At 40.5% G+C, this 21,979-nt stretch overlaps 1 protein-coding gene across 1 annotated transcript; it reads left to right on the forward strand.

Annotated features, from left to right (window-relative positions):
* Positions 1–241: 241 nt before the first annotated feature.
* DNAJA2 (DnaJ heat shock protein family (Hsp40) member A2) lies at positions 242–17,198 on the forward strand (the record flags this gene model as incomplete). Its single annotated transcript, XM_080828526.1, has 10 exons — positions 242–278; positions 1,890–2,269; positions 3,723–3,782; positions 4,096–4,319; positions 6,983–7,063; positions 7,309–7,442; positions 9,985–10,181; positions 14,784–14,928; positions 15,097–15,224; positions 15,980–17,198. 10 exons carry the CDS (start codon positions 242–244, stop codon positions 16,169–16,171), a joined length of 1,578 nt encoding a protein of 525 aa, XP_080684652.1. The 3' UTR covers positions 16,172–17,198.
* Positions 17,199–21,979: the final 4,781 nt, after the last annotated feature.

Raw genomic sequence — 21,979 nt, forward strand, 5'->3', positions numbered from 1 at the left:
AAAAAAAGTTGAGTAAAACTGAAACAAACGGAAAAGTCCAGTTCTTTTTGACTCTTTATGAGCAGAAAGAAAGGTAAAATAAGGTAAACTACATAAAAGTTGCAATAAAGACAGTTTTCAGTTCATATTCTCATGTGGAGCAAGAACTGATGAATGAAGAAGAAAGTATGGTAACTGGCAAGCAGGGAGGTCTGAAGAGGTGAGATCATGAAAAAGGACTGAGGGGCATTCCACATAAGCAATGGAGGAAGCTGGGGAATTCCGCTCAGGAAACGCAGGTATTTAAATGAAAAACAATGAATAGACATATGGAAACAGCCTACAGGCAAATGGGCAAAAACCAATTGCTAAAATTTGGCTTTAGCTCCTGTTCCAAGTATGTTATTAACTCTTTTATTTCTCAAAACAAGCCAATGACATAATACTATTAAACCTAACTTTACATGTGAGGAAATAGACTCCGAAAAATTAAGTAACTTGCTCAAGGTCACATTGTTAACAAGTGGCAGATCCAGGCTACCAACCCACATGATCTAACTCCACAACTTTATACTGCTTTTTATGAATGCCTCAAAATGTGAAAAGGAAGTGAGGAAACTGAAATTACTGAGGCCTACTGCATTCAAAACCAGACCTTGTGGGGTACAGAAGAATGAATTTCCCCTAAGTAATCTACAGCGTATTAATGGAGTTCAGACTCACACAAAAATACTGTTCAAATTTCACATCCGACACGACTAGGAGAGGCACAACAAGGGTAGTGGAAACTCTTAGGAGAAAAGTGGTGTTCACCAGGGTGTGGAATCAAGTAAAACTTCACTGAAAGAACAGCATTTTGGATAGGATTTGAAGAAAAGGGAAGAGTTAGGTGGAAGGAGTACCATGTCTTCCCACCAATTACTCCCCAGAGTTTTCAGGATAAACTGCAAAATCCTTGGCAGGGTACTCAAGGCCCTCCACAACTATGGCTGGAGGAATGCCAAGGAAGAGAGATTATTCTGAGATGATTATGCTGAAGTCTACAACGAGTTTGCATTCCAAAGGATAAGAACATCTTATTTTTGTGTCTCCATAAACCGTTAGGGAGTTGAAGGCCGGCACTGTGGCTTATTCTCTTGTAACCCTCCCCTCCCCTAGTTCAGGTGACTGTACATCACAGCACGTGGTTGGGTGCACTGCAAACATTTTCTGAAACGAACGTAAATTGATGGGCATCAATCACCAGGTAACTGTCCAGCCAGGCTGCCTTATACCCTCTAGAGCTCTGTCGTTGGCTCATTTTAATGCTATCAAGTTAGAGACTTAAACATGAGATCCAGACGCAACGGGTCGGCCCTAATTTGGACCCGGATGCCACAAAGCAATTGTGAAAGGTCGTTAAGGCAACTGTGAAAATCCAAACACGGACAAGGAATTAGATGAAAGACTTAATTTCATTAAATGTGGCTATGCCTTAAAAAGCCACGTCGGGTATATACACTTATGAATAAAATGGTTTCCCTTAAAACACTGGAGACTAGGGAGTATGGGCCGGAGGAGACAAATGAAACAAAATCGGTAAAATGTAGCTAACTGTTCTACTCTGCGATGCAACATACTACTTGCTGTGATGGTTAAAAATTCCTTAATACAAAACACACACGACAGACAGACATACAAAGACACACACACACAGACTCAGGTGCTGTTTTGCATCTTAAACCCAGAGGGAACCAGACGCAGAGGGTCCACCTGCGGCATCTCGGATTCGGCGGACGACCTCTGCGGGGCCTCCCGCGGGGGCCCGGCCTGGTTTTCCTGCCCGCGAAGCTGACCGAGGGGGTAGCCTCTTCATCCCCCTCAGCACTCTCCATAAACGCCTTTCGCAGAGAGCTGAAATTCTTGGAAAGCGCGGGTCACAGTACTTTCAGTTTCTACGCTGGACCCCGCCCGCGTGACCGGACCCCGACGAAAAGCCAGCCTACAGCGGAGTCCTTCTTCACCACTACCCCCAACGGCCAGGGCCGAGGGGTTGGGGGCGGACTCCGCGCAGCGACGTCACGGCGCGCCGTGCGCCGGGTCAAAGTTCAGCCCCGCCCCTCTTTCCCTCGCTGTCTTCCTCGGCCTGCGCTGCCGCCGACGCCGCTGTGGGCCTGGCTGCGCTCCGTCTGCTCCGTCGCCTTCTTCCCTAAGCGCTGCCCGGCCGGCCGCCATGGCAAACGTGGCCGACACCAAGCTGTACGACATCCTGGGCGTTCCGCCCGGCGCCAGCGAGAACGAGCTAAAGAAGGTAGTGGGGGAGCGGGACGGCCGGGCAAGGTGTGAGGGGCGCGGGCCTGCTCGGCTGAGGCGGCCAGGCCGCGCTACAGGGCTGCCCACGAGCCGGCGCCGGACGCTGCGGGCTCAGGCTGGGGGGCGGCAGCGGCAACGAGACCGGCCTCGGCTGACCTTGGGCCGTCGGCCCCGCCCGCCCGCAAATGCAGCAAATAAAACCCACCCCTGCGCAAACACGACGGGAACGCTTCCTTCCTCCCTCCCCCGGCAGGCGCCGGAGGCCGGGCGCTCCCGGGAGGCTGCAGCCTGCGCGGCCCTCCCTGCGCGGAGGTCATCACCCTGGAAAAACAGGTTGGACAGAGGCGCACAGCGCATCTCGGCCTCGGGGGAGAAGTTGTCTACGCCGCGGTCGTCGGCTTCGGAGCCGAGTCCGGCCTGGATCTAGGGCCTGGCGGGCGGGTTGAGACCGCCCCCGCCGGTGCCTCCGGGCAGTTGGGGATGTTCCCTGGGTGCCGTAGCCGCAGGAGCACTTTCCTCTCTTCCTCCTTCGCCCACCGACCCGTGCGTCTGTGTATTGTTCTGTGGGCAGGTAGCCTAGATGTTGTGTACCCGCTTCAGGAGTAGCCCGTGGGTCCCAGCCAAACACCTGAGTGTACACTAAAAATAAATATAAGGCCTTACTGCGCTCTGCAGTGCTGCGAATCTTTGATCTCGAGATTTCACAGCACTTGCGGCATGTGACTGAGCCCTGCACAGTCTTCACCGAGCTTCAAGTATCCAGATTTGTAAGCTGAGAAAAAATGAGACTGCTCCTTAGGCCTTGGGACGGTAGAGTTGAGAGTAAAATGGACTTCCTGTTACCTTACCGGAAATGCTAGTCTGTATTATATAATTCATGTGTCTGTGAATAAAGACTTAAGGGCTGTGTATCCTAGCCACCTAAATGTATGCAACTTCACGAAGACTGAAGTCACTCCAGTTAACTAATGCCCTAATTAATCCTCCACATGAAAAAATAAAAGGAGCTTCTCTTGGCTTTTTCCTGATGTTTCAGCTAGAGTGAAGGTACGAGCCAACCTGAGCAGAGGCTCTCACCTTAGCTTAATTTTTAGTTAAAATGTTTCGCAGTTTTAACAAACTTAACGATCTTTTCTTTAGCGTTCATTAGAGTCTTGGTATGGTTATTGGCCATCAGAGACATTTGACAATAATGAAAATACCGATTTCTCCAATATTTTGTTTTTGGTTAGTGAGTAAACAGTATCGAGGCGGATAAATTAGTAAACAATATTGAGATTTTCTCGGCTTATGAATCCAGATTGTCAAACAATCTCAATGAATAAAAGATGTTTTTGGAAGGTTGTGGTTTTAACCCATTGCTTCTCAGAAAAATTAATATTTAGTATTCATAAATTGTTAAATCAGATTTTGTATGTAACCTTTTTTTAAATTTTTCTTTTGTATTGAAGGCATACAGAAAGTTAGCCAAGGAGTACCATCCTGATAAGAATCCAAATGCTGGTGACAAAGTAAGTTATTTGAGACTTTTCCTTAGAGGTTTCAGTTTTAAATTGCCCTGCTTCATGAAAAAAGGAATCTTGTAAAGAAAAGTCCCATCTATTCCCATTAAGCCAAACTTTTACATGAAGAGTATTTTGGTTTTGTATTGGGAATGCTAACATTCCAGGCAGTCGAAGGTGGGAGATAAGACCAGAATCAAACCAAAGGTAATTTATAGCTTTTGTTAGAATAATTGGGTTCCAGGTTCTAGTAGCCTTTCTCCCACTCCTCTGCTTGAAAATCTAATTGTTTTCCTTGTTGCCTTTTTTTTTTTTATAATAGTTCAAAGAAATCAGTTTTGCATATGAAGTACTGTCAAATCCTGAGAAGCGTGAATTATATGACAGATATGGAGAACAAGGTCTTCGGGAAGGTAGCGGTGGAGGTGGTGGCATGGATGATATTTTCTCTCACATTTTTGGTGGGGGATTGTTCGGCTTCATGGGCAATCAGAGTAGAAGTCGAAATGGCAGAAGAAGAGGAGAAGACATGATGCATCCACTTAAGTGAATATCTTCTTTTTTTCTTTTAAAAAAATATTGAGTACTGTTTTTTCAAGTAGTAATGCTTAGTAAAGCTAAAGGTATCAAAAATGTTCTGTCTTTTGTTAGAAAAAAAAATCTTCCATTTCCTTACTGTCCTCATTGGATGACTAAATTGAATTTGATAACCTGGGTGTTTGTATTTTGCTACAGAGTTTAAAGGATGGTTGATGTTTCTACTGAGGAGGCAGATGGTTTTGTTATATTGGTCTGAAGCCACTTGTTACTATATAATTTAAAATTACAATAATGAAAATTATTTTCTTTTAAGTATTTAAATTTTCCAAGTTACTTTTTATTTAAAAACTTACAAAGTGAGGGACTGTGACTAGTTTGTTTACATGTTATAGTCACTCATTACTTGATCCTCAGTGTGAACTCTCCTAAATTGGTTTCCATGGAGCTTGCTGGCTTCTAGCCTGACATTAACCTGCCAACATATGAATGGTGTCTGACCTTGGTCTTAGACTGTGAACCCATGAGCCCTCTACAGTATGAAAATAGGTATTTTACTTTGCAAAGTTTGTGAGGTCTTTTATCCTCTTTTCTTGAACCAATAATGGTTTTACTAGCAAATACCAGAGACTTTCAAGTGTTTATTTAAAATATTTCATTATTACCTGATTTATATATTTGAGTAGATAAGAGGAAGTATAAACTTCTACATTGTTTGAATCTCATTCTTAAATTTGTTTGTATTTTAAAAGAATTTATCCTTAGAAATAAATTATCAGTTGGATATTCTTCCAAGTACGGTGTGGTTAGTTGATACAGAAGTGATTTAAGAAGTAAATAAGACCAGGAGAGTACTTGCCGTGCCTTAATAAATTCTTAATATTGACCTTAAAATTTTTTCAATGTATACAGTAGATGCTGTTTTCTTTTAACAGTATTAAAATTTACCTGTTGTTACAGGATTTCATTTTGGGTGGCTTTATAATATTCCATTCCATGATTTATTTAAGCATTCACCTTTTCTAGAGGATGTTGCCAATTTTTTTCTGTAGTAAATAACTGCTTTGACTATCTTTATATACAGCATTGTCTTTTCTTGGCAGAGATTTCCAGGCAGGCTTCAGTGTTTTGAGGCTGATAACTACAACTAAATTGCCTTATAAAGGATCATGCCAGTTTAGCGTCATTGGTGGAGAATGCCAGCTTGGCCAGACCATTACCCACACTTTTCCTTCATAAGCCATGTTTGTTGAAGTGTCTGTATTTTTTTGGCCTCTTAGGTAGTGGTTTTGTATACTATGTGTAATTTAATATGTAAGGAGGAAAAGAGCTACCTATTTGTTTTCTGTAGATGATTTGGTTAAAGATTGTTATGTGTGTAAAAGGCAGATGCAGCCAATTGCTTTTTTCTGATTAAGTTGTAGCTATCTCATTAGGAAGTGTTGGTAGTGTTTTATTCTTACACTGCCTAGAACATACAAATTATAGCTTGAGGTAATGATTTTGGGAAAGTTTGAATACCACAAAATAAAGAGCATAGGTGCTTTCTTTACTGCCAAAGGAGATTTTAAAACACAATGAAAAGAGTAAAACCACGTTAAAAGCATTGCTCTCAGATCCTAAAGAATAGTATTTTTGAGACTTGATATACATAGATTCTTTTGAGGTTAGTTTGGAAGTGAACAGTCCTGTAATTTAAATATGCTATATAAAGGTGAATTGGACTTTATCAGTTTGTTTTTTTTTTTTAAGATTTTATTTATTTATTTGAGAGCGAGCAGGAGAGAGGAGGTCAGGGAGAAGCAGACTCCCTATGGAGCTGGGAGCCCAATGCAGGACTCCATCTGGGTACTTGAGGATCATGACCTGAGCTGAAGGAAACCGCCCAACCAGCTGACCCACCCGGGCGGCCTCAGTTTTGTACTTTCAATAGGCTTTTAAACTGTCCTTTTTTTAAGAATCGTAGACCCCTTTGGAAATTCGGTAAAAGTTGTTCAAAGGTATGATTTTGATTATAAGTCAGTAGGTCCTTGAGAGCTCTTAAACTTCTAGGCTCTCTGTTGAAAACCTGTTCTTTTCCTCCTCTTTGTCACACTGTTGATAAGGTCACTTTTGTTTTGTTTTGTTCTTGAGACATAACGCAAGCTATGTTGCATACAATTCCTATAAGTTGTAATATAACTTTGTTACCTTTCTAAAAATTGTTCTTGGGGGGAGCAGAGCCTTTAGTAGAGCATGGACTCTGGAGCTATGCTGCCTGTGTGACCAAGTAAGGCACGTTAACCTCTGCTCAGTTTTGTCTTGTAAAATGAGGATAATAATTGTATCTCATTCAGAGGGTTGTATTAGATGGAGGCTCCTGCCTGAGGCCAGAAGAAGGTTGTGATGCTTGAGTTTTTTCGGTTATCAGCTCTGTCAGAAAACACAGCATAGCAAATTGTTGGCCTGATCCTATAGGTTGTGGCTTTGAGCACTGTATATACTGTCCATAATCATAAAATTCTTCTGCTAATTTAAGCCACAAAATAAAACTTCCATCAGTTGACTTAGTGTAAGATGATTTTGAATTCTTTAAAATGTTATAGTGGAATTTGCTGCACGAGCTGTCATTTATATCTTGTATTTAGAAAAATTTGGCAAAATTTGATTGGACGTAATTCTTTTTTTCCCAGAGTGTCTTTAGAAGATCTGTATAATGGCAAGACAACCAAACTACAACTTAGCAAGAATGTACTCTGTAGTGCGTGCAGTGGGTAAGTGTGTGTTCAGGTTTATGAAATAAATTAATTTCTATTCTTTCAGTGGCACATTTAGTCTGTACCAGGTAAAAATTGTTCATGATTTAAACTACCCAAATAGAACATTTTCTCATACATTTGAAAGTTTAAATACTAGTCATTGGAGGTTGAAGATGAAGGTGAAAAGCACATTTCCTGTTAGTCATGGCCAATGGAATGGTCTGTGGGCAAAATCTAATTTACATCTTTCCTTGCTTTAGCCAAGGCGGAAAGTCTGGAGCTGTTCAGAAGTGTAGTGCTTGTCGGGGTCGAGGTGTACGCATTATGATCAGACAGCTGGCTCCAGGAATGGTACAACAGATGCAGTCTGTGTGTTCTGATTGTAATGGAGAAGGTATGCATGCCAATACTTCTCTGCTTTTATGTTGAAATGGATTGGAAATGTGGGAATTGGAGAGGCTTATAATTTTTCTTTTTTAACATGTGTTTGTATTTATCTTACTAAAGATACAGAGTTCTAAAAGACAAATATGATTCTATTATGCATAGGCCGAATGAACACAACAGTAAATTTGTATTATGTTTAGTGAGATGTTAGTCTTCTTTAGTTCCGAAAGAATGGGCAAAGTTTTTTTGTCCCTTTATATTTTAAAGGTTCTCTTTGATAAAGAGTGAGACAGCACATTGTTCAGTTATCATTCTGATAAGTGGAGGATTTTACTGTAAGCTTTAGCTAGCTAGCTTTTAAGCATAATGGGATTGAAGCTCTTCTCGCAGAAGTAAATTCTTCAGGGTTTTTGTGTTTTTGGTTTTGTTTTTTTACTACTTCAGGTTTTGAATGGCTTTGAAATACTTAGGCTCAGAGTGATTTCTTATTTCTTTTTTTTTTTTTTTAAGACTATTTATTTGAGACAGAGAGAGAGCATGAGAGGGGAGAAGGTCAGAGGGAGAAGCAGACTCCCTGCAGAGCTGGGAGCCTAATGTGGGACTCGATCCCAGGACTCCGGGATCATGACCCGAGCTGAATGCAGTGGCTCAACCAACCGAGCCACCCAGGCGCCCCCTCAGAGTGATTTCTGAAACTACTACTCACCTCTGTCCTTGTAGTGGTTTTATAGCCATAGACAATATATAACCAAATGACATGACTGACTTCCAGTTAAACATTCCTTAGAAAAACAGGGGCATACCCAATTTGACCTGTGGGTTTTAGTTTGCCAGACCCTGTTCTGGAGCAGTGCCATCTAATAAATTTTTTCTACAATGACGTACAATGATATACAAAAATTTTACAAAATTTTTCTAATAAAATTTTTCTACAAATTTTTCTGTGTATGCAATGTCAAGTATGGTCACCACTAGCCACCTGAGACTGTTCAGTGTGTGAAATGTAGCTAGTGTGACTGAGCAACTGAATTTTAAATTTTAATTAATTTAAATAGCCACAGATGGCTAATGGCTACCATTGGGCAGCACAGTTCTAGAGCATTTTTTTTTTTTTTTTTTTTTTTTTTTTTTAAGATTTTATTTATTTGCCAGAGAGAGAGACAGAGAGAGTACACACAAGCAGGCAGAGAGGCAGGCAGAGGCAGCGAGAGAAGCAGGCTCCCTGCCGAGCAAGGAACCCGACGCGGGACTCGATCCCAGGACTCTGGGATCATGACCTGGGCCGAAGGCAGCGGCTTAACCAACTGAGCCACCCAGGCGTCCCTCTAGAGCATTTTTGTCCAGATTGATCCAGGAAGTGGTGAAATAATGGAGAAACTGTATATTATATTCCCCTCCTGGAAAGTCTCAGTGCACTTTACCTTATTAAAAGCTCTAACAGTTCCCGCTATCAAGGAACCAAAGTTTACTGAAATCTTTACCTATGTACCGTTACAAGGAACTGGTGTTTTACAGAACATAATTTTTGAGAGTAGTGTTCTAGAAATAGTCCCTGAAGTCATTAATTATACATGTTACCTAAGCATTAAAGTGTGCCGGTAATCAGCCAGTAGAAATCAATGCTATTTTTTCACAATGTACTGTGTAGAGCTTTAGTTTTACTTTATTATACCACTAATTAAATGTTTCAGAAGAGTGCATAGAAAAGAAGCTGTGTTGTCCTAAACTTGGTATAGGGATACTCAGTGTCAGCTAAAATTTAGCCATCTCTTTATTGGTTTTGGAAATTTCTCAATGATAGTGTACCTAAATAAAAGGAAGATCTGTAATAGGATGTCTGGGCAGGGGTTAGTCTAGGAAATAGATAAAATCCCATACCCAGTATACAAGGTAACAATGAGCCATAAAATATTTTTTTAAGGGGGCGCCTGGGTGGCTCAGTGGGTTAAAGCCTCTGCCTTCAGCTCAGGTCATGATCCCAGGGTCCTGGGATCAAGCCCCGCATCGGGCTCTCTGCTCAGCAGGAGCCTGCCTCCTCCTCTCTCTCTGCCTGCCTCTCTGCCTACTTGTGATCTCTGTCTGTCAAATAAATAAACAAAATCTTTAAAAAAAATAAATAAAAAAAATAATAAAAAAAAGTTTTTTTAAGTTTTTATTTGGGCTGTCTCTGTCAGTAGAGTTAAACTTACATGAAACTAAGACTGAGGACAAAAAATGAAGTAGCACTTTTGAAGCTTTAGCATCTGACTACCCATTTTGTTTCCTTGATCCTTAGGCTTTGTTTTAACTTTAGGAAGTGTAGTCAGGAGTTAGGAAAGTATTGTTTAAGATATGTTACATTTCTCATAACGTTTCTTCTCTGAAATGGAACCAGGTAGCTGGGTCCTTCAGGTAACTTGTAGTAAGATGTGAGTTTCTGTTATTAAGAATGATAATTTAAACAAAACTTTACATAGCAGTTAAATCCAAAACATGTATTTAATTAATAAAAATATTTAAGAGTACAATGTAATACTCTTGCTGGGAGTTTGAATGTTCTCTCTTTCTAGGAGAGGTTATTAATGAAAAGGACCGCTGTAAAAAATGTGAAGGGAAGAAGGTGATTAAAGAAGTCAAGATTCTTGAAGTCCACGTAGACAAAGGCATGAAACATGGACAGAGAATTACATTCACTGGGGAAGCAGATCAGGCCCCAGGAGTGGAACCAGGAGACATTGTACTTTTGCTACAAGAGAAAGAACATGAGGTAATTTCCTTTTTGTTTGTTTGTTTAATTTTTGTTTTATTCAGAAATGGGTCTCATGATTAAGATACAGGTTAGATCTTTTTGGGTTCTCTGGAACAATACTGAACATAGAAGTTAAGTGGTTGGGCTAAGTTTATAAGAACTGACTGTTCAGTGGACCAACAAAGCAGGTGCAGTCAGAAGCACTGAAAAGGAGTCAGTTTTAGTTCCAGCTCAGCCATTGGTTAGCACTATAATCTTAAGTAATCCTGTTGTCTCTATACCCCAGTTTCCTTATTTATGAAAATAAGGGCATTGGACCAGATGATCTAAGGCAGCTCATTTTTCATTGTGAAACTCCTTTGATGGGTGGTGAGTGGTGGATAGGACTTCAGTCATCAGTGCTGCTCTCTTGATTTGTTTTACATTCTGGGTTTACCATGTGATCTTTTCTTAAAAGGTTCTGCAGTTTAAAAAAAAAATTTATTTTGGGGGTGCCTGGGTGGTTCAGTTGTTTAAGCATCTGCCTTTGGGTCACATAATGATCGTGGAGTCCTGGGATCAAGCCCACATTAGGCTTCCTGCTCAGATGGGAGGGAGTCTGCTTCTCCCTCTGCCCCCTGCCCCCCGCTCCTGCTTGTGCTCTCACATGTGTGCTCTCTCTCAAATAAATAAAATGCTAAAAAAATAAAAATAATTACTTTGGTTACATATCATATGTTATGTATGAGGCATAATTAACTGGTCCAACGATGTGGTCTAATATGTATTGTTTTGATTATACTACTGCACATTTTTTTAAAGATTTTATCTATTTATTTGACAGAACTTGAGAGCACAAGCAAGGGGAACAGCAAAGGGAGACGGAGAAGCAGGTTCCCCACCAAGCAGGGAGTCCAGTGCATATACTGAGGGCCTTTATTCTTGAAGACGGTATTCGGAGCTTTTCAGGAAACCTCTTTAGTAATCACCCATATTCTTTTTTTTTTTTTTAAAGATTTTATTTATTATTTATTTGACAGAGATCACGAGTAGGCAGAGAGGCAGGCAGAGAGAGAGAGGAGGAAGCAGTCACCCATATTCTTGACTATAGAAGCTTTTCACAGTGTTCTGGCATCATACTTGATCACATTGACTTGCGTTTCTCTAAAGGTTCTTATATCACAAGTCAGCCACATTTTTAGTTTAGTTTTTTTTTTTAAGATTTTATTTGTTTATTTTTTATTTATTTATTTGACAGAGATCACAAGTAGGCAGAAAGGCAGGCAGAAAGAGAGGAAAGCAGGCTCCTGGCCAAGCAGAGAGCCCTTTGCAGGGCTGGATCCCAGGACCCTGAGATCATGACCTGAGCTGAAGGGAGAGGCTTTAACCCACTGAGCCACCCAGGCACACACCGCACACGCCACCCCGCCTTTTTTTTTTTTTTTTTTTTAAGATTTTATTTATTTATTTGACAGAGATCACAAGTGGGCAGAGAGGCAGGCAGAGAGAAGGCACCTTTTTAGTTTGTACTAAAAATTTTTCCTCATTTAATGGTGATTTCTACAAATAAAGTAAATTTTGAAAATCACTTATAAAGAATTTAATAGAGAGTAAAGCTATATTGAAATGTAGATTCTGGGAATTTGATTGGTTGGATTAATTCCCTAACTATATTGTAGCTTGCTCTCTCCTATGTTAGCCTTTCTCAGGATAAATTTTTTACCTCAGCAAAGCTATAAATTACTATATATATTTAGGCCCTTTGTGGATACTGCCAAACCTACAGATAGCAAGTGCTTCTTGCTTAGTAAAAAATAGTAATTCCTGAAATTCTGCCTTAGGGTCTTATAGGTTGAAATATTTATAACTCCTTTCCTCCCCGCTCCCCCCACCCCAAGATTTATTTATTTATTTATTTATTTATTTGAGAAGGACAGAGAGGTGGGGGAGGAGCAGAGGGAGAGAGAGAATCTCAGGAAAACTCCATGGTCAGTGCAGAGTCCAATATGGGTCTCAGTCTCACAACCCTGCGATTAGGATCTGAGCCTAAAGAAAGCAAGAGTCTGGGGCGCCTGGGTGGCTCACGGGTTAAAGCCTCTGCCTTTGGCTCGGGTCATGGTCCCAGGGTCCTGGGATCGGGCCCCACATCGGGCTCTCTGCTTGGTGGGGAGCCTGCTTCCTCCTCTCTCTCTGCCTGCCTCTCTTGCCTATTTGTGATCTTTGTCAAAGAAATAAATAAATAAAATCTTAAAAAAAAAAAAAAGAAAGCATGAGTCTGATGCTCAACTGACTGAACTATCTAGGTGTCCTGATAATGTTAACCTTCTAAGAAAATTTGGCTAGTCTCAACTAGCTAATGAAAAAGCTTATTGTTACTTTGGGGCTTTTTTTTTTTTTTCACTCCCAACAGTTGTGCTAAAGGAGTTGTCAGGCCATGAGATTAGGGTGAGTGCTATAGCCGAAACATATAAATCTTCCAGTCAGAAAACATTTCAATTTTGAGACTGCTTTATATCATGTGTATTCGTCTTTCAGTACAGGTGTAAGTCTGTTTTGGTGATAATGGCTACACTTGTGCATTTGCACAGCAAAGAACCACAGTATCTGGTGATGTTATTCCCTTCTTTATACTTTGTTTTCCAGAAATTATCATCGCTTTAAGTCTTTTACTGTCTGGTTCTTGGTAGTTCCTCCTCATTAACGTAGTTTTTCAAAAAATCCCTGAATTCCTATTTGTTCTCTCTTCAAATTTTAGCATCAAATTTTCTAGCCTGCTCACCCCTCCACCAGAGTTCCCTGCCCGCCGAAACAACCCTGATATCATCTTCAATTGGAATCATTTTAAGTTGAGCTCCCTTCTAAGAACGTGGTGCTTCTTGTTCCCTACTTCTGATGTAGCTTTAACCAAAGGGTATTTGGTTATAGATGGTTCTTGGAACAATAATGTTTTTTTTTTTTAAAGATTTTATTTATTTATTTGACAGACAGAGATCACAAGTAGGCAGAGAGGCAGGCAGAGAGAGAGGGGGAAGCAGGCTCCCTGCTGAGCCTGATGCAGGACTCGATCCCAGGACCCTGAGATCATGACCTGAGCCGAAGGCAGAGGCTTAACCCACCGAACCACCCAGGCGCCCTTGGAACAATAATATTACAAGACGTTCAGAAACACTAGCATTTTGGAGTTATAAAAACATTAAAACATCCTGTGTTGGGGCGCTTGGGTGGCTCAGTTAAGCATCTGCTTTCAGCTCATCGGGGTCCTGGGATCCAGCCCCACATAGGGCTCCCTGCTCAGCAGGGAGTCTGCTTCTCCCTCTCCCTCTCCCGCTGCTTGTGTTCTCTCTCCCTTTGTTCTTTCTCTGTCAAATAAATAAAATATTTTTTAAAAATTTATTTAATTTGAATTTAGTTAGCATATACACTGTATTATTAGTTTCAAGGGTAGAATTCAGTGATTCATCAGTTGCATATAACATCAAGTCCCCTCCTTAATGCCCATCACCCAATTACCCCATCTCCCCTCCAGGAATCCTCAGTTTGTTCCTGTTGCTGAGTCTCTGTGGTTTGCCTCCCTCCCTATTTTTGTCTTATTTTTCCTTCCCTTTCCCTAAGTTCATCTGTTTTATTCTTTGAAGGAGAGACTATTTTATATTAAAAAAAATCTAGGTGAGACCTTCCATTGCAATTTTGCTTCATCTTAAATTTCAAGAGCTAAGTACAGATAGTTGTAAATTCTAATAAGCAAAAATTACGTCAGGTATGTGTGAAATTGGATATATTTTTCCTACACACTGAAAGCTCAGAAACGTACTTGATGTTTATTAAATTATCTTTGCATTACTTAGGCCATAGGCTAATATTGTAATTAGTCACTGTTAGCACTGCTGTTTGATTTACACTCATCTAAGCAAATTTTTCACATTTACAAAGTTTAAATGTAAAACTTACACATGTGTAAAGCATGATATTGAGTCCATTTAGTAGCTGAGCATTACTGGTTAAACTTTTTATGTTGAACATAGGCTCTCCCCTTCCCCTTTTACAATCATGTCTGGGGAGCACTCCCAAGGTGAATCTGTTCTACAGAATCCCCCTGTACTGTCTATACCTTTTGCTCAGAGGCAGGGTCAGAAAATAAGCCACAATTGCAGAATATCCCTGGTTGTGGTTTTTGGAGATTCAGCTATGCTTTATCAGCCAGTTTTCCCAATTCCAGTGCTTTTCTTTTCTTTCTTTTTTTTTTTTTAAAGATTTTATTTATTTGAGAGAGAGGGCAGGAGCCCAGTGGAGGGTGAGGGGCGGTGTGGGCAGAGGAAGAGAAACGGGCTCTTCGCCAAGCAGGGAGCCCAACTTAGGGTTCGATCCCAGGACCCTGGAATCAGGACTCAAGCCAAAGGCAGATACTTAACTGACTGAGCCACCCAGGTGTCACTCCAATGCTTTTCTGATAGGTGTTTCTAGCATATTACATGAGAATAGCTAGGTTTCCTTATATAAATTTATGGAATTAGGGATGATGACAGTTTGGCTTTTACAGTGAATGGTAGAGTGAAGGTTTTGAAATCGTTTCAAGGAACACAGCACAACAGGGTATGGCTCCATAATTTTTTTTTTAATGTGTTTTGTTTGCTTTATTTATAGGTGTTCCAGAGAGATGGGAATGATTTGCACATGACATATAAGATAGGACTTGTTGAAGCTCTATGTGGATTTCAGTTCACATTTAAGCACCTTGATGGACGTCAGATTGTGGTGAAGTACCCCCCTGGAAAAGTAATTGAACCAGGTAAGTGTTGATTTTTGTCTGATCCAGGATTCCATGTGGAGGGTTTTGTTTTGTTTTGTTTTTGCAGTTAGTAAATTTTTATAGTAGGTGACTTTCAAAAAAATTACTGAGCAGCTTTCTTCTTGGGTAAAATTCTAATAGTTTTCTTTTTACTTACTCAAATAATAGGTTGTGTCCGTGTAGTTCGAGGGGAAGGAATGCCACAGTATCGTAATCCCTTTGAAAAAGGAGATCTTTTCATAAAGTTTGATGTGCAGTTTCCTGAAAACAACTGGATCAACCCAGACAAGCTTTCTGTAAGTATTCTCTCTATACATAAGGGACAGATTACTTAAAAGTTTAATAATGAGTTGTCACCTTTGATTTGTTTTTGGTGCTAAGATTAGAACATGTAATTTGTAAAATTTTGGTATTTTAACATTTATTGATCGTTGGGCTAAGCTGGTGATTATTAAAGGCAAGTCTTGGGGCACCTGTGTGGCTCAGTTAAGCATCTAGCTCTCTTTCAGCTCAGGTCATGATCTCTCGATTGTGAGATCAAGCCCCATGTCAGGATTCTCGCTGGATATGGAACCTGCTTAAGATTCTCTCTCCCCCTCCCCCCCCCACTCTCTCTCTCTCTCAAAATAAATAAATAAATAAATAAGTGTTGATGGTGCCAAGCAGGGAATAGTAAAGAATTAAAGCAGATTGGATGTAAGTTTGTGGGAGGATTGAGACACCCAGACACCAGATCCCTTACCTGAAGAGTCAGCCTCCCAGGTTAGCATTAGTTATTCCATGCAGGAAGGCGTGTCTTAGGTAAAATTTTCCAGTGTTTAATTGTTGGCAACTAATTCTGGTTTTCCGTGTCCTAAGCAATATTGGGATGTACAAAAGATGTCTGCAAGTTTAATCTGTGGGTCATCAGTTGGTCATCTCTAGCTTTAAAGTACACTAGATTTATTTATTTTAACTCTCAAAGAAGCATATATTTTGGATTGTATCCAGAGGGAAGGCCAAGAGATAGCTCACAAACTAATGTTTTTGTTTCGGTTTGATTTTCGTGAAGGAACTAGAAGATCTTCTGCCATCTAGACCAGAAGTTCCAAACATAATTGGAGACACAGAGGAGGTAGAGCTTCAAGAATTTGATAGCACTCGGGGCTCGGGAGGTGGTCAGAGGCGTGAAGCCTATAATGATAGCTCTGATGAAGAAAGCAGCAGCCATCATGGACCAGGAGTGCAATGTGCCCATCAGTAAACTCTGCAAACAAATTGCACAGGTGGATTTTCTTTCCACATTTGCCCGGTTTGCTTTCAGCGATCCAGCTGGAGTGTCTGGTCAGTCCAGATGAACTGATGGACATCTGTTGGTCTATGTGTAACTTTTAAAATTGGTATAGTATCTACAGAGTGTATAATTTAAACTAACCACAAAGCTTTACATCTTCATTTTGACTGTTCTGTAGCAGAATAAAGCACTTGAAAGGAAATAAGACTCCCTTTCACACATGGGTTATAAGTTTCAGTCCTGGTATCCGTGCTTGATTTTTATCAGTTTTGTGTAGATTTTATGTTTCATATTTTAAATCCAAATCCCACATTGTAAAGTTTGTGTACAATTTGTCCTGAAGCTTTGTGTTTGGCTGCACCTGCGTAAGCTGCTACAAATAGAATAAAGAATTTCATAGCCTGTATCTATCATTTAGATGCATGGAAAAATGGGCTTTGCACACAATGGGTTTGGAGCTGACTGGGAACAATGGAAAAAAATAACATTAGCTGTGGTTGTAAAGTCCCCCCCCCCTTTTTTTTTTACCATCTTGTGAAAGGTTTCTGAAACTCGATAATAAAAAGCAGTTGGTATAAATTATTCTTTGTGTCACATTTTTAGAAGGAAGAACATACTTTGAACTGTAAAATGTATCCTTAAACTGGAGAATGTATCCTTCATTCTGGTTCTTAAGCAGCCCTTAAAAACCCATTGGCCTGAAGCTTATGCCTCAGGTATGTGCCCATTTTATATAGTATTAAAAGGCAAAAAGAAAGTTCGGTATGTTGGTAGAAACAGGCTTTATTGGCTTCAATTGATGCTTTGTACAGTCAAGGACATCTGAGTTATGTAACTCATAAGTTATGATCCTGAGTGTCGGGGCCAGGTTAACCTAGCCTCTGTATCTCCCCACCACCACCCCTTTTAAAAATAAGGTAACAGCGAATCAATATTAGAACCATGTCTGCATAGAACCTGTTAAAATGCTGTTTTCATTAAATGTTAAGTTAAAGATTCTCTGTCTCCATTAGGTTGAATATTTGAGATTGGGGGAAGCATTGATTACTAATGTTTTATAGAAAAGTAAGACTCTTAGGCTGGTATGAGAAAAATCAGGTAAAACTGCTATGAAGAGGATGTTGTGTTGCTCTTTCCATCTTCTATTACCTTTTTTTCATTCCCAGAGTAGATATTTTTAGAACACACTTTAATTTTAGGGAGAAGAAACATTAGTTGTACATTTTACATTTGTAAAAGAACAAAGAGGGAAAAGTGAAAACTAAAATTTAAAAATGTATTATGCCATCCCTGAGCCTCAACACAGTACTTGTAGTTTATTTCTAAGTCTACCATAACCTGAATGGGGGCGTGTGGTGGGGGTGGGAAGGGTCCTGGCATTAATAAAGGCCTGTGAGGTTTAAATTATTGCCCTATCCTCTCTACCTCCATTGTACAAAAAATACTTTACAACCAGCCTGGGCAAGATTCAACAGCATAGTAGTTTTGTATCCAAGGTTACTTCCCCACAACCACTTTAAGGGTAAGAAATGCAGTGGCAATATAAAGTTTGTAGCCTTTCCAATAAAGGTTTATAAAACATTAGAGTTGTTCAGTGTAGTCTTTTTTAATTCTTCTACCCAGGTTTTTTTTGGCCATAGTGAAAACCATATGGAAGGAGAATCCAACCTTGTTAAAATCTGTTATGCACTCGGCCGTGCTCTGCTTTGTCGAGCACCTGTATACAGAATAAGCATGTATAGTATTGACATTACAAAGAGTCTTTTTAATAACTTTATTGAAATAACTCCTGTGCCATTAAATCTACCTTTTAAAAAATGGTGTACAACTCGGTGGTTTCCAGTATATTTACAGAGTTTGCAACCATCACCACTATAATTCCAGAACATTTTCATCACCCCAGAAGAAAAAACCCAAATCCGTTAGCATTTACTCATTCTGTTCCCCAGCCCCTAGTACAATCACTAACCTAGTTTCATTTTGTATAAAATGGGCTCATAACAACATGTGGCCTTTTGTAAGCTGTGTATTTAGTATGTTTCCAATGTTTATCCCTGTCATAGTATGGATCAGTACTTTGTAGTAATCTGTTGTGTAGCTAGCAATACCATGCGCTTGTTGACCCATCCATCATCAGTTGATGGGCATTTGGGGTTTTTTTCCATTGGAATAATGCTACTATGAACATTCATGTATAAATTTTTGTGTGGACGTATTTACAATTCTTTTTTTTTTTTTTTTTTTTTTTTTTTTTTTTAAAGATATTATTTATTTATTTGACAGACAGAGATCACAAGTAGGCAGAGAGGCAGGCAGAGAGAGAGGGAGAAGCAGGCTCCCTGCTGAGCAGAGAGCCCGATGCAGGGCTCGATCCCAGGACCCTGAGATCATGACCTGAGCCGAAGGCAGAGGCTTAACCCACTGAGCCACCCAGGCGCCCCCGTATTTACAATTCTTTTAGATCTGTTCCAGGTGTGGAATTGCTGGGTCACATGGTAAGTGTTTAATCTTTTGAAAAACGGCCAGACTTTTTCAGAAAGTCTGTACCATTTTAAGTCCTACCAGCAATGTATGAGATTTCAATTTTTCCACTTTAACTGCCAGAGTTTGTTAGTACTTGTCATCCTAGTGGGTAATGAAGCAGTTTTTATTTTCATTTGCCCAATGTCTCATGATATTAGCCATCTTTTCATATGCTTACTATTTGTATATCTTAGGAGAAATGTATTCAAATCCTTTGCCACCCCATACTTTATTCAGATTTTCCTAATTTTTATCTTTTTCTGTTCCAGGGTATCCCATTATATTTAATCATATCTGCAAAGGCTCTTCTGCTGTGACAGTCCTCAGACTCGCTTTGTTTTTGAAGACCTACATGGTTTTGAGGAATACTGGTCAGCTATTTTGCAGAATGTCCCTTGATTATATGTGTAAAATTTCTCACAGCACTAGTTGCAGGAATGAATCAGTATAATGTTGAAAAACCTGTTTCCTCTGCTCATAACGCTTCTGACACTACCTGGAGTTAGGGCAGACCCCGCAGGTTAAGGACTCAGTCCCACGAGACTGCCCGACTTAAGGTGTCAGTCACAAGTCCCAGGTTGTTGCCTACACTTTTTTTTTTTTTTTTAAGCCTTATTTATTTGACAGATCACAAGTAGGCAGACAGGCAGGCAAAGGTAGAGAGGAAGGGAAGCAGGCTCCCCGCTGAGCGGGGAACCCAGTTCGGGGCTTGATCCCAGGACCCTGGGATCATGACCCGATCCAAAGGCAGAGGCTTTAACCCTCTGAGCCACCCAGGAGCCCCATGTTGGCTACACTTCTGACCAACTGCTCATCAGCGGTACCCACAACCCCGTCTTCGGGTTGCTAGAATGGCTTACAGAACTCAGGAAAACACTACTTACAAGATTGCCAGTTTTATCATAAAGGATACAACACAGGAACACCCAAAGGGAGGAGATGCCCGAGGCAAGGGATATGGAGTTGCCATGCCTCTGAGCACATCCTTCTCCCAGCACCTTGATGTGTTCCCCAATCTGAAGCTCTCTGGCCCCGTCCTTCAAGGTTTCTGTGGAGGTTTCATTCATAGGCACAACTGATTAAATTCATCGGGCATTTATGGGGTTTTTGTTTTTGTTTGTCCCATTAACCTTTTGTTTTAATGTAGGGTCTCAAAATGCAGTGACAGATTTTGGCCAAGTTGTTTCCATTAAAAAGTACTGATTTTAAAAAACTAATAACCTAAAACTGCCACACACATGCACACACACAAAATGGTTCACAAAACATTGTCCTGGTTTTACAAGGCATCATCATTAACCAGTCTTTTACCATTAAATGGTGTCATCAAAGCGGTGGACAAGAAGGCAGCTGGAGCTGGCAAGGTCGCCAACTATGCCCAGAAAGCTCAGAAGGCTAAATGAATATTATCCCCAATACATGCCACTCCAGTCTTAACCAGTGGTGGAAGAATGGTCTTAGAACTGTTTGTGTTCTTGACTGTTTGTGATTGAACTTCACCTCAGCCTTTCTCACCTGCTGGAGGTCTGGAGGGTGAGGCTGAAATTTCCAACCTTCAAATTACACAGTTGGTTCCTCTGGTAACCAGCTTCCATCCTTCAAGACTCATCTCATTAGCATAAAATCAGGTATGGGTGAAAAGATCTTGTTATGTATAAAAAAGACACTCTTCCCACCCCTATCAGGAAATTGAAGGGTCTTAAGAGCTCTGTGCTGGGAACCAGGAATAAAGATCAAATGTGTATTTCTTATTCTATCACAATTTCACAGTGTTATCTCAGTGAAACACTGCAGAACATTAAAACTCTCAAGGCACATGCATAGATAGAACTTGTTTCTAACTGGCCGACTTGCATGAATCAGTCTGGTGTTATTTTAGTGAAACATTGAGAAAGTTTGCTCCCACCATTTGCCTACTACCATTTGCTTAGTTGTTGAGTTCCACGATGATACGTGGATGGTGATAGCAGAATTGTAAACCCATGCCCACCTGGGAAACAAGTTATGAACTAGTGTATAGTGCTAAGAATAGTTTCTTTTCAATTTTACAGATTTCATTTCCAAAGTGACTTAGGTTAGTAACCTCACCCCCTTCAGGGAGATTGTTAATATGTTGTAATATAGTTAGATTGTGTTGCATATTCTGCATTTCATCATAGGAACCACCGCCTACCACCTCTATATGATGTTTTTAAATCTGCATACATTGAGGGTCACTGTGCTATAAAGTTCACTGTGTTTTGACAGATGCATAGTGTCATGTATCTACTAATTACAGTGTCATATGGAATAGTTTCACCACCCTAAAAAAGCCCTGTGCTTCACCAGTTCAACCCCCTCACCCTTCCTGAACCCATGGTGACCTCTTCTGTTTCTCACTCTTCCAGAATTTCATATAATTAGAGTGATAAAGTTAGCATATAGCCTTTTCAGACTGGCTTTCACTTAACAATGTGCATTTAAGATTCATCTATATCTTTTTGTGGCTTGATAACTCATTTCTTGTCATTGTTGAGTAAGATTCTATTTCTTGGGTATACCACAGTTTATTTATTTATTTATTAAGATCTTATTTATTTGAGAGAGAGAACAAGCAGAGGGGAGTGGTAGAATGAGAGGGAGAAGCCGGCTTCCTGCTGAGCAGGGAACCCGACACAGGGCTCCATCCCAGGACCCCGAAATGACCTGAGCCAAAGGCAGGTGCTTAACCAATTGAGCCTCCCAGGCACCCCTAGTTTACCTTTTATCAAGATTTTTGATTTGCAAAAATTTTTTTGCCATTTCGTGGATTGTCCTCACTTTTTTTTTTTTTTTTAAATTTCACAGAAAGAGGTCAAAGTAGAGCAGCAGGCAGAGAGAGGAGGAAGCAGGCTCCCCAATGAGCAGAGAGCCTGATGCAGGACTTGATCCCAAGACCCTGAGATCATGACCTGAGCTGAAGGCAGAGGCTTAACCCACTGAGCCACCCAGGTGCCCCCATCTTCACTTTCTTGATAGTATCCTTTGAAGCACAAAGATTCTTAATTTTAAGTCCAATTTATCTATTTTTTTTCTTTTGTTACTTGTGCTTTTGGAATTTTTTTTTTTAAGATTTTGTTTATTTATTTGACAGACAGAGGTCACAAGTAGGCAGAGAGGCAGGCGGAGAGAGAGGGGGGAAGCAGGCTCCCTGTTGAGCAGAGAGCCCGATGTGGGGCTCGATCCCAGGACCCTGGGATCATGACCTGAGCCGAAGGCAGAGGCTTAACCCACTGG

The sequence above is a fragment of the Martes martes genome (genome assembly GCF_963455335.1).
Source record: "Martes martes genome assembly, chromosome: 17".
NCBI lineage: Eukaryota > Metazoa > Chordata > Mammalia > Carnivora > Mustelidae > Martes > Martes martes.